General features: G+C 41.2%; 2 protein-coding genes across 5 annotated transcripts in view; one reads left to right on the top strand and one right to left on the bottom strand.

The window, feature by feature from the left end:
• GNB1L (G protein subunit beta 1 like) overlaps positions 1-6,218 on the top strand; it is a 47,739-nt gene extending 41,521 nt beyond the window's left edge. For all 4 annotated transcript variants that reach the window (XM_035556895.2, XM_035556897.2, XM_035556900.2 and 1 more), the window contains 2 exons: positions 365-580; positions 5,486-6,218. In XM_035556895.2, the coding sequence (XP_035412788.1) occupies positions 365-580; positions 5,486-5,752 (483 nt within the window). In that variant the 3' untranslated portion in view covers positions 5,753-6,218. The remainder of the gene's footprint in view (positions 1-364; positions 581-5,485) is intronic.
• TBX1 (T-box transcription factor 1) overlaps positions 1-13,084 on the bottom strand; it is a 32,615-nt gene that overhangs the window by 3,910 nt on the left and 15,621 nt on the right. The window lies entirely within an intron of this gene.

The following is a 13,084-nucleotide window of genomic DNA, read 5'->3' as shown; positions in this document are numbered from 1 at the left end:
GAGTCTTTTTTCAGGTGATATAAATGGCAATAGTTTGGATTTTCAGTAATTTTCTGTATGTGTATATATATGTATATGTTAGATACAGAGTATGTGTATCAAATAGGTAAGTTTATACATAGATACAGACACCATACGTGCATGTTAGAAGTTACCTGGTAACACTTTTTGTAAAAACACAGATGGACTACCAAGATTTGTCATTAATGGTAGCATTAATATTCAGATTGCTAAACTTTTCACATCTACACCAGTCAGCATTTTCATTTATTTTCTTGGTGCTTGAACTAAAACCTAGTTGGGGGTGATAATTTTCTTAACATACTATTCACTTTTCAAACAATTTTACTTTTCTCTTTATCAGATCAACTGTGATTCCCAACCGTTGCTTCTGTCTGGCTATGAAGATGGATCAGTGGTCCTTTGGAATTTGTCAATGGGAAAAGTGTTGAGCCAACTTTTTTGCCACCAGGAACCAGTGATGAGCCTTGACTTTGACTCAGAGAAGGCCAAGGGGATCTCAGGCTCATCTGAAAAGGTGCTCAGCATCTGGAGCCTCAATGAGCAACAGAACCTCCAGGTCAGCATCATTGGCCCTCTAGTGTCATTTATCCCACTTTGCACTAACAGTTTGATAGACTAAAAAAAATATTTAGTCATGAAGAAGAGTTGTTGCAGATCTCTGGCTAATTAATCACAGACTGGTTAGAATGCTTGCGCTATGTGACTAGACTTAGCAAAAGATGGTGAGGATTTAAAAAAAAAAAAAAAAACCGCCAACCCTCTCTCACATGTTTCTGGTTTTACCAAAGTTGCAACAGGCACACAAGCCTAGCATTACTCAAGGCATTGCCTCTGTATCTTCATTTATCATGTTAGTAGTATCCAGCTCTCAGAATGTCCTGAACATTATAAATGACTTATAAAAATGAGAAACAAAGGATTGCTTTTCCAAAGGTTCTGCTTGAATGGATAGAGCTTTCCTTCTGCTGTGGGAAAGACAGAAATATTCCATTAAATACTTCACAAACAAAAAGAAGAGGCATAGCCCAGCTAGCACCAACAGGACATGACGTTTAGGCAACTAGCTTCCTTTTGCACTTGCAGAACCCTAGCCAGGGACAGGGAAAATGAGTTAATTGGATATATCAGTTTATATCTCAGCTACACATATCTGGAATAGCTGGTTCAGAAGTAGGTCTCATAATTACCAGTTCAGTCTATGCTAGTGAATGGCAATAAATATCACTTAATCTAGACAACTTTAGCAAGTGTTCCAACAGTGCCAAGGGGTTAAGTAGGTTTTAACTAGGTGTGGAAATGAATGGTGTAAATAAAGGTTCATGAAAGTGAAAATGGCCTATCCATAGCCCCTTTACTGCTGAGTGCTTTAATTTTTATTTTAAGTGGTAGTTGTCCCCATAACACACAGTGAAGAGGACATGAAGCGCAGCCCCTGTATCATTCTCAAGAAGAGAGCCACTGGATATACCAATTCAGGGAAGAAAAAGAATTGCTCTTATAGCATGCAGCTCTTTGGGATTTTATTTTTTTTATTTTTTTAGGTAGTGTGTTGAGTTAATGCCATTTTCTGAACAGAGTTACATGAAAAAATGCAAGTTCGTGGGCAGCTGACAATGACACATCACCTGTGGGACACTATGACGACATATGGGCTGTTAGGTATCACCAGAGAACTAGCACTTAGGGCTCAGTCTGCCAGTAGGACCCCAGTTCATGGTGTATGAATGGTGTATGCAACCAAGATGAAATTTGGAGGACAAAGTGCTCACCAGGTCCTGAGGAGAAAGTCTGAACTTTAACATGCGATAAGACATGAAGTAAAAGAGGGACTCTAGACTCTGAATTTAGTAGAGCAGTTCTAAGCAAATGTGATAAAGAAGAGTTTAACAAGAACGGTACACAGTTGTCACAGTTTGGTTTTGTCACATTTGCCCCAGCAGCCCCTTGGCCTTTCTGTCCCTATTGGCACCCACCTGCATGTGGAGGCCATAGCTCAGGGAAGGAGGAGGAAGGTGAGCAGCTAAGTAAGAAACTCAGTACTGTGACTAGTTTCCTACGGCTGTGGTGTCAGAAATCGGACACCATGATAGCCTCATAGGCTTCAAATACTGTGTTGGAAAGGAAGCTGTTCCTTCATATTAGTTATAGCATGGCATTTTCCTAAATTCAAAGAAAATACTGTTCTCCACAGCACATTACAGTTATGAGTTAAGTGTAATGCAGGGGTACAGGTATGACTCCTGGGAAAAACAAAAAGTTGTTCACCTGAAATATTCTAGTTACTGTTTTCCACAGGGTGTTCACATTCCCTGGATATGCAGAGTCAGTTACATCTTCAGCACATCACACTGAAAGCCAGTCGCATTTCTCAGAAAAAATTTAAATGCCAAGTATTATAAACTATAAGTAATGTCTCTGTTTTTCATGCATAGTGTGAATTCCCTAATAAAATGCATTTTTCATATGAGCACTAGAGATTGTCAAGGACATAGATTAAGTTTTTTTTTCTCTCCAGTATTGCATTAATAATATAAACCAGATGGGGAATTTTTTTCTGGCATTCCAGTTACCTTAGGTAATGGTAGATGTTGGAAAGCCACTCAGTGGCACATTATTTTTATTCTAAAAGGTTTTAATAAGTAAACGTGGTGCATAGCTATCTGCCGTTGGAGAAATAATGACGCAATGATGGTACTTCAGCTCTGTTTTCAGTGGCAGTGTTCCAGTGTGTCAATGAATAGATGATGAAGGTAACTTCATAGTTTATCGCTATGGGGAAAGGCTGGTGTATTGTCTTCTACAAGAAGATTGCTGAAATCATCACTGTCAGCAAATGACTGGATTGGTTATGAGCTTTCTGATTTGGCTGAGATAGTATAATTAAGTGATGATATTTGTGGTAGACGAACATAGGAGGTAAACAGCTTCTGCAGGTGAATAAACAAAGGAGAACTAAGAAATCTGATAATCACGGAAGCACCTTTTTACATATATATAAGAAAGAAATTTAAGTAAGTACCCAAGTTCAGTTGGTTGGGTTGCTGAGGTTCTTCCCTCCAATGCTAAAGCTAGAGTTGCTGCTCTGTCAGCTAGTTTTCTATAAAGAATAGGGCTTAAAGATATGATTTGGGTGTAGGGTGGAGAGAGATATAAAGAAGAAAAATCATAGATGGCATGTGTTAAGGAAGGAAGGCAAGGTGGCTATGTGTTGGCTTCAGCATGTCAAAATTTCTTAATGTATCTGCTGGTAGATGTAAGCATCTTTGGTCATGACTGCCTGAAAGCAGGTCACCTGCTTTTTCCTTTGTTTGCTTAATTATAAGTTGGTTTTCTGGTTAGGAAACAGTGTTGGTATGCATTTGACTACATACAGTATTTGGCTGTTACTGACTGGATGGCCAAATCCTGGCAATAGGATTTCACCTGGGTGCAAGTATCTTGAGCAAGTTGTTCTGCTTTGTTTTTGTCTCTCACCTCCTGTATTTGCAAATCATGCACAAATGCCCACTGTTCCCTCATGTTCCGTAGCCAAAAGGCATTACCATTATAGGCTTCATTTTCAAGTTGTAGCACGCTGATGACATGCAACTTCTCCCAGTCGTCCTGATTTTGCTGTATGGATCTTGCCCAAATTGACAGTAATGATGGGAAGCACCACACCCAGGACTGGCTATAGCCATTAGCTAACAATCTCAGCTACAGAGTAAGGCCCATCTTACTTCCATCTGACAGGCTGGTGATGTAACAGATACTCTGCTTGCTAGTGCACATATGCCAACAAAAATCCTACTGAAGCCATGCTGCGATACCATAACTGGGGAGTTTGGAAGAAAATACACACCAGCAAAAAGCACAAGTTTTACAGTAACATCCCTCCCCTCTACACCCCCCCTCCTCCCCCAGGCCCTCATGCAGCCTTCTGCTGCTCATCAGACTTTAGCATAATTTGCTGTCCCCTGTTCTGAACTGGTTGAAGACACATTTATCAGGTTGTATTTAAAATAGGGGTGTTTGGAGCAGGCAAGAAGCATGTCAAGTTTCATTTAGCCTTTTTTTCTTATGGAATTTGCACATCTCTTGCTGTTCGAGTCGTTATATAGTTGAAAAGTAACTGCTTATAGCTTTGTACCTGAAAGATTCCAAGATTTTTCAGCTGCATCTGAAACCAACTTTGACGTATGTTTCTGGAGTCTTTAGTTTTCTAGATTCAATATTATATTTAACACAGTCTGCAATTAATATATTCTGTAGAATCCTGTACTAACTATGTGTCATGGAATGTCCATCATGGGGGAAAGTTACTCAGACAAAAATGTGTTTTCCCATCCCTTCTCTCCACAGGAAAAGAGCAGACAGCATGCAGTGTATTAAAACGTGAACTTAATTATATTAAGCTTTGGTACAAGATAGTTACACATTCAGCCTTTAGTAGTTGGCAGCATTAATGTGTCATTGCCAATTGTAATCTTAAGTTGTGCTTATAAATAACAGCACATTAAGATCAGCATACAGTCAAAAGGTGTCATCCACACTGTGACAAAGCTAGGCTATTTCAACCCCCACACAGTGTGATGCATACACTGTATGTGTTTCAGAGAAAGACTGCTGACGAATGTAAGTTATCTGAGGTGAGAACAGCAAAATTGTATTGTATGGAGTTTTTCCTTTGCTTTAGGGGATGCTCATGACTGTGAAGTGAAACTTTTCTTTTCAAGGGCTAAGTCCTGTGCCCAGTGCCTCAAGAAGGAAGCTAAATGCCCTCCAGTTTAATCGTGCCCCTCAAAAGCTTGTGCCCCAGTAGTCTCCAAACAGTAACAAAAGGCTTCCAAGATTGAAATCAATAACTTGTTCGTAATCCCCTTCTTGGAATTTGGTGTAAATAAAAGTCTCTGGGGAAGCAGTACTAGAACTACAGATTTCCTGACACTGTAATATAATTCCTGGAAGCATTCCTTTCTCAAGACTGTGGTAAATGCTACCACAGCTTATTGAGGCTTTTGTGAGGGGCCACAGTAGTAGAAATAAGTAGCAGGTAGTTTAAACATCAGCTCAGAATCTCAGCATAGGAATATTGCAAAAGCAGGGAAAACGCATGGCCATAGCTCTGAACATGGCAGCTCATTCAAGAATAACTGGAAAGGCAAAGCCGCATAGTCCAATTCTCAAACTCACACCCCTGACTCAGAGCTTCACTTGTGACCAAACATAAATAGCTTTAAATGCAATATAAATTAAAAACATTAGAGGGATGCTTCTGTTTTTAGGGAATGGTGCTGGGGATAGATAGGCTCAAGTTAAGTTAATTGTTCTCACTAACACATTGTCCACCATGTGGTGAAAAGCTCCTACTATCTGCATGATACCAGTGTGTATATGGGTGGGTACTCTGCCTTTGAAAGTCCCAAAAGGTTCTGTTTTCTGTTGGTTTTAAACAGAGCTCATCTATAACTTTCTCACACAGGTTCACACAACACACAGACTTGTCAACGCTGGCATATCTGATATCACCATCCGTCCAGACAAGAAGATTTTAGCAACAGCAGGGTGGGATCATCGCATCAGGGTCTTCGGCTGGAAAAAACTGAAGCCCTTAGCAGTGCTTGACTACCACACGGCAACTGTCCATTGTGTGTCCTTCTCAGATCACAAAAACCCCAGTGAGAGACTGCTCGCAGCTGGTTCAAAAGATCACCGCATAAGTATCTGGTCAATATATACACAGACATGACATGGTCTGCGCTATCAGGGCCTAGGAGAGTAAGATTGGTGAAGAAAATCACTGTAATTCAAACCTGGGTGTGGGGAAGTAGTAGAATGTATTTCCAGGCTAAAGTGAGAGTCCCTGGAAACTGCTAGATTAATTTTTATGCTGCTTGTTCGTGTGGCAAGTTTTGTTTCCCATAGAGGGGAGTTGATTTTTTAAGAAAATTTATAACAAGTGGAACAATGCCAGTCTTGAACAAAGACACAGGACAAGTCACTTTAAGTTCTGCTACAGGTTTTTGCAACAGCTTTTCTTTGGCAGGTTGCTTAAATAACTTGTGCCAATTTCTGGAAAAAGGACTGGAATCTCTCAGACAGCTGTGGGGGCAGAATATGTCTGTTTGTAAGTCATTTATGTATCTAGGAATCTGAATCACTGTAAAATACCACTTTTGTGAGAATTTATACCCATTAAACCACCTCCAGTGGTTTCTCATTGTCAGTTACTTTTTCTTCCCTGTAACTGAAAGGCTATCAGAACAACCTTGATTTGTTCACACTTCTGTCAGTTTCTAACTTAAACCAACAGCTAGGAATGTGACTAGGGACGGCCTTTGGCATTTATGAATTTCATTATGTCTCCTGTCACCTCAAGCCTCATAATTAATCACGAGAAGAAAAGGAAAAAAAAAAAAAAAACACCTTCCCCTGCACTGCACTGCAAAGCTATGTAAAACCTTTTACAGAGCCAGTGCTAAATCCTTTCCATAGACTGACTAGCTGAAGGATTTAAACTCAGCAATCCAATTAGCGCCTTCTCCTTGGAGAGTTAGGGGTAAGTTTCAGCATGGCAAGTCTGGGATTCAGCTACACAACTCACATTAGCATTTAGGGGAATTTCATGGATAAATCCTTATCCACACTGTGCAAACGGATCCATTAACTTGTCATCTCTACAGTCATGGAAACTGAAATGCATTCATGAAGAAGGTTTTCTGAATCATGAAGCATTAGCATTCTTTCAAAACGTACTAGACATATGATGGTCTGTTCATGGATAGCTTGCTGTTGCATTCAGTCACAAAGTTGCAGTTGCAACTGTCCAACTGAAGCAATTAAGCAAGTGCCAATTTGTTGAAGGCATTATTTTAAAAGGAGGTGTTCTAGAGACTAAAACACAGCTTTACAAACTGGAGTGTCCTGTGTCCAGGCTGTGCACTGTTGATATTTTATTGGAAACATTTTTTAATCTGCCTCTGTACAGGGTTGGACATCAAAGAAAAAGTCACGAGAATTGTAGCGAACAGCAACATCAAAAGATTTCAGAAATTATTTCACGGAAAACACATGCAAATTAAGGTCTGGATCTGCTATCCAGCTGTGAGTTGCAGGCAGAGGGTTGAACTAGAAGTCTTAAGCACCAGGCCTGATGTTCTTGCTATTACAACACAGAAACAGCATACTGTTACCAGGCTTTTCTAAATAAAACTTGGCCTTACACCTTTTGTAGTTTGACGACACATCAAATAATTTGTTTCTTTGATTATTTCTTTACTATTAAGTAGCTGCATGGAGGATCACACTGCAATTGAAAGTTAAAGTTAAAATTGAGTGACCTGAGTCAAGTGGAGGTGCTGGTGGTCATTACTTCTACCAGACACAGTTGTGTGGATGATAAGGGCGCTGTCTCCACACTCACCCACCTCCTGCGGAAAGGAGGGGCTGCCTACACTACACAGGAGTCTCCACAAACCTGCTGCAGGAAAAAAAAAAAAAAAAAAAAAAAAACTTTTTTTCACCCCCCCCCCCCATCCCTTCTTAAAGTTGGTCGGAATCTAAGCATGTAACTATATATAGGTATAATAGGAGACTTCTATGCATACACAGAATATATAACTACATAAATTATTGCCATGTGTAGTCCAGGGACCTGTCATAGTGTGTTTGCGAAGAGCTCTTTTCAGCTGTCCCACGTTGTAGCGCACCGCATGTGAAGCCTGTCAGGCAGCCTATAGACTGCTGCGTCTTCCATTTGGGGCATGCTCTGTATACAGAATGCAGTTCAATTATGCTGTATGAGAATGCTTTCGCAATTCTTAACAGCATGTAGCCCAGTGGTAAGCACTTAAGTTTTAGTCTCCTTGCCACTTAGATTATAAATAAATCACATGAGATGCGTTAGAACCCAAGTCCCCATCTGCTCAGGAGAGCACCCTGCCCACTGCTCTCACCTGTCAAATCGCTGCACCCTTTTATCAACAACCTTGCTGTGAGAGATGATGAAAGCCTGTGCCCTGAAACTACTGTCAAGCTGGTGGCTGGGCACTGTCCTGAGCTGTGAAAAGACAGCTTTGCACCTTCTCTAGCATGAACTCTAGGTGTCCTGTGTCAAAAATTAGCACTCTACACCCTACCTCCCGCCCCCTCTGCTGCCTGAGGTTCAGGGCCAGAGGCAGAGCTGGTGCAGTCATTCTGCAGGGTGTTTGAGCACGGCCAGGAATGCCACCTTGGGACACCTGGACAACAGGCACGGGACTACTTGATGCTGGAGCCCAGCATCAGTGTTCAAGAGGCATTTGGATAATGCCCTCAGTAGCGTGCTTTAACTTTAGCTGTGCAGTGGTCAGGCAGTTGGACTTGGTGATCTTTGAAGGCCCCTGCAACTGAACTATTCCCTTTTGTTCTATGCTAACATGCTTTTAGACTATCAGCTGAAAAACTTAGCTGCAGAGCAAAACTTATTTCCAAGGTATATCACTCCAAACAACAACAACAGAAACCAACACACACAAACATCCCAACTCTGAGGACACACAGCAAATCCCTGCACTGTGAACCCACACTCAGTTCTCTCCCTAGCTATTAAAAGTTCCTTTTCCCCCCCCCTTCTTCCTGATGGACTTGAGAGCTGCACCACAGCAGCACTGCAGGTGAGGGAGTAGCCTGGAGGGAACAAGCATTCCTCTTCTCCATGGCAGCGAACAGCAGCCTACAATGTTGGGCAATTTCCGCAGAATTCAGCTGTAGGTTTTATGCTCACCCAGCAGACAAGGAAAGGAAATCCAGGGCTTACCCATCTTGAGTGAAAGGTTACTGCAGGCAATGAGAATGGCCAAACCTGCTCCCCTTAGAGAAGGAAAAGCGCTCTCACCTCCCCTCCTGTTAACAAGAAAGGGCAGTTCTGCCACCAGAGCACTGCAAGCAGCAAGAAGGCAGTTTCAGGACTGGACTGCGTGTTAGGATGCAAACCTTCCCAGCATTTCAGGGCAGCTCTGTGCTCAGGACACACCCCTTGTTCTTAACACCAGTTACCAGCACCTAATGCTCCCGGGGCTGCGTGAGCCTCCAACCCAGCCTGGCGTTTGCTCCTGGCACAGCTGGCTGATGGGTTGGGACAAAGCCACCCCAAGAAGTATTTCCCTCATGTGTTCTAGGTCTCAAAACAGTATGTAAAGTGGGGCTGTAATGAAGGCCTGCACACCTTACAGCCACATTTATAAAAACTTCTGATGCAAATATTGGCATGGTGGCAGCCCTCCCTTCTTCCCCGGAAGACTGGATTAATACCCCATGTCTTAGTAAGACTGCTAGTAGATCACAGCCACAGAGTTAGAAACTCTTGAGTATATTCTTTTCTCTGAAAAAAATGCCATTTACTGTCATGGCTGATTATGGATAATTATGGAGATTCACAAGGGACACCGAGATTTACTAATAGCTCTTTTGGAAGATGTGCTGTGTGCTTTCAAATCTAAATAACTGCCCTTTGCTAGGGGTTAAATATTTATGTTTGTCTGACTAGATAGATTTAAAAATAAACTCAGTCCTGCAAGCACAAATTGAAAATGAGGACACGAACTGCATCTGTAATCTTACTAGCAGACAGAAACAGGTAAAGAATTTCATCAGCTTCAAGAGGAAGGACACGTATGTCAATCCGCTTGCAAGAACAGACCCATCCTGTACTTACTTGCTTCCCTTCCCATTACCAAAGCACTAGCCATATAATACTTCTGCATGTTATATCTATTAATTCATTATCACTGTAAATCACTATTGGTCTTTTAAACAGTAAAGGGAAAATTATTTTTTTTCACATTATAGTTTCCTTGAAATGAGCAACCAGACTACATTAGTTTGATTTAGAGTTGAGCCTAAATACCATAGTTTGAATGTGAATTACAGTTTTCTAGAAGTTTATTTGCTTAAGGAGCTGACCTGGACTTTCCCAAAGCAGAATGATTTCCAGCAGGAAGGACAGTCTATGTTTATACAGACTGTAAAATATAGTTGTCTGATTGCATCAAGAAAATTAAACTATTTTCAGGGAAAAAAAAAGTTTAAGCTCTTTACAACTGTAACGCGAGCATGGTTATCTGTCAAGATTTCAGCTGACTTGCTAGCAGGAAGGTTGTGAGTAAAGAGCCACCTTAAGCTGCTGGAGTTAGCTCTGGAATCTCACCTGCCAGAAAGGAATAGGGCTAGCCTGTACCTGGCCTAAAGGACTCAGGAGTGAAGGTGATGACAGCTAAATTATTACAAAAGGCTTCCTCCCAAGAGTCACTGTCTTTGGCACTGTGAGAGGGAAGAAAGCAACCAGTATTCATAAACTAATAGAAATAAATCCCAAACACTAGCATTTGTGCAGCAATTACATGGAATATTTATCACCACTGGAATGAATGGTGATCTCTGACCCGCTAACATTTTCTGCAAATGAATCTATTAGTTCCAGCCCCTTTCTCTTATCAGTACGTGGGCCATAAAGCATTGCAGTCCTAGGTGTAGATGAGCAAGGGAAGAGAAGATTAATGTATTTCCAATAATGAGTGAAAAAGGAAGTAGGCTGAGGGCCTGCAACAAGACAGTTGTTAAATTTAGGCCTGTATATGATGCAATTGCATGAGTAAACCAAGAAATTGGTTTACTCATGCAAGACCAAGAAATTTGGTCTGTGCAGCTTGACTTGGATTGTTGCAACGGTTTGAGTTTCAAGGAGCAGATTTTTATAGTTAAGTCAATAATAGCTTCTGGACTGCTTTGGTTTTTAGCACATTTAAGATGCATCTACAAAGCCAACTTCTTACAAATTCATAAATCTTTTCTTTAATTCAGTCTGCCAAGAACAAAGATAGAATACTGACTACTGCAGAAGCCACGTTAGTGATGTAAACCAAAGGACTAGGGATTAAACAGGGATTACTGAGCGCTAAATCAATGTGTTTCCTTTTCTGGCTGTGTGTCTGTGGTGTGAAAGTATGGATCATTACATAAAACATGGCACATGACTGCCTGTATTAATACTCAACAATGTTAAAGCACCGCTGAGACACGAGGTTTGATATTTAAGCATGACCATTCCGTGTGCTAACAAAAAAGCTATGGCAATGAATAAAGAAGAAGGAATGGCTTTTTCTGTTGTTTGTAGTATTCTGGAATTTTAATCTGGATTCCCCTTCCAGAGTAATTTTCCAGGTAGGCCTGCCTGTGTTTAATCCATGCACTACTCTTCTGGGGCATGCTGCTGGAGGTTTATTTTATAATGTGAAGAAAACTAACAAGAATTAAGATCATAGTATTTTTTGGCAATTCATTTGAGGATCTCACAGTATGAAATTAGCTACAACAAAAACCATGTGCTGCCCTATCAGATACAGCAGACAGAAATGTCACATTTTAAATAGACTTAAATTAAAACACACTAGTTGCAAGACTTGCCAACAATACCAAAGGAAGCACAGAGCAAGCTGGCAGATTCTTTGTCCCCTGACCACGCCACATACTCCCATCCTTTTTGGTAAAGACATGACCAGCGTCTTGACTCTGGGCTTGTTAGTCATGCATCCACTCTTATGCATGGCTTGTTTTTTGTTTTTTTTTTTTACCACCCCCCTTACCAAACAGCACAGAACAGGTTTGGGTTGAGCCACCCACTCCCCTATGCATTTTTAAGACATTGGCTACATTTACTCAGCCTATCACAACTTTTTTTCGAGATTAGTGACACCCCCCCAAATACATTTACTAGTGACTCACACCATCAATACAATCTATCACAAAAGCTTTGACAGTGTAACGTATTATTAAAGCACACAGTTGGGGCCATAGCAACATAATTTCTCAGTTGTGAACGTTGTGCTCATCTGATCAGTGGTATGAAATGTATCTGTGTGTTCTATCAGCATTACTGTGTAACTGCCTTATTCTGACTTCTCTCAGAGGAATTTGACTTGCAGTTCAGTGTTATAAGAGAGAAAGAAATGGGGAAAGCAGGCAAAAAGCAGAAGAAGCAACGTGCCCTTATAAAATTAGGTGTTATAAAGATTCTCAAACACACGAAGACCCTTGAAGCAAACCACCTCCAGCAAGGTGCCAGACACCTTGTGGGAAAAGGACAGTGCGAAGGAAAAGTACCTAGACAAGCAGGAGGTGAATCGTGCACACCAGCTTCAGACGTACTTGCTGTCACCCTCCCACCATCCTTTTTAAAAGGTGTTGGACCATTAGGAAATCCTGTAAACAGCAACCTGCAGCTCTAAATGAGCCTGTGCTCACCCAGAGAAGCATATATTTATTGCTCTACTGTGAACAGCCACAACGCCAAACGTTACAGTGCCACTGGAGATACTAGCAGGAGGGACTGAGTTCTCAGAGCAGCCATGTGCACTGCAGAAGAACCAGCCCAGAGCAGAACTGACCAACTCCGTACAGGAGAGCGACACAGCAATGCAAATATTTGTTCTAACAATTGTCTATTTCGATTAGAAGTTCTAATTAAAAAAAAGCTGTTACATCAAACTGAGATTACAGCTAGATGCTGTTTCCTCCCAGTTTTTATTCAAAGTGTACATAAACTGGAACAGCAAAAAAACTATAGAAATCCTGTGGCACTTTCTAGACAGCAATGATCTCTCTGTCCTACCAGCTGCAGGGATGATTGATCCTGATTATGTCCAGATCAGGGAACATAGGGAGGATATGAAAATGCTGAGCCAGACCTGCTCTGTAGCTCTGGCGTCTCATGCACGCGGAGGTACATTTTCCAGGCACCCGTTATGCTGCTTGCTATAAACATGTTCCGACATAGGTAGGAGGAAGGCTGGTGCACTGGGACTGCCTTACGACTTTAAACATGGCAGAATTTGTGGACATGGCATTTGTCTTGATGGTAACTTAAAAAGTTGCCGATATGAGATCTCAGTGATTCATGGATAGACTGTGTTCACAGAAGAGCATCTAGGCTGTTTTTAACACAATACTTATGGTAAGTATTGTCCTTTCAGATATTTTTGCTCGGATATTTTGATGGCATGCAGACTTGACATCACACTAAACAGAGACATTGGGTCTTTATAGT

This window comes from Cygnus atratus, chromosome 17 (genome assembly GCF_013377495.2).
Source record: "Cygnus atratus isolate AKBS03 ecotype Queensland, Australia chromosome 17, CAtr_DNAZoo_HiC_assembly, whole genome shotgun sequence".
Taxonomy (NCBI): domain Eukaryota; kingdom Metazoa; phylum Chordata; class Aves; order Anseriformes; family Anatidae; genus Cygnus; species Cygnus atratus.
This window is presented reverse-complemented; position numbering and strand designations above follow the sequence as displayed.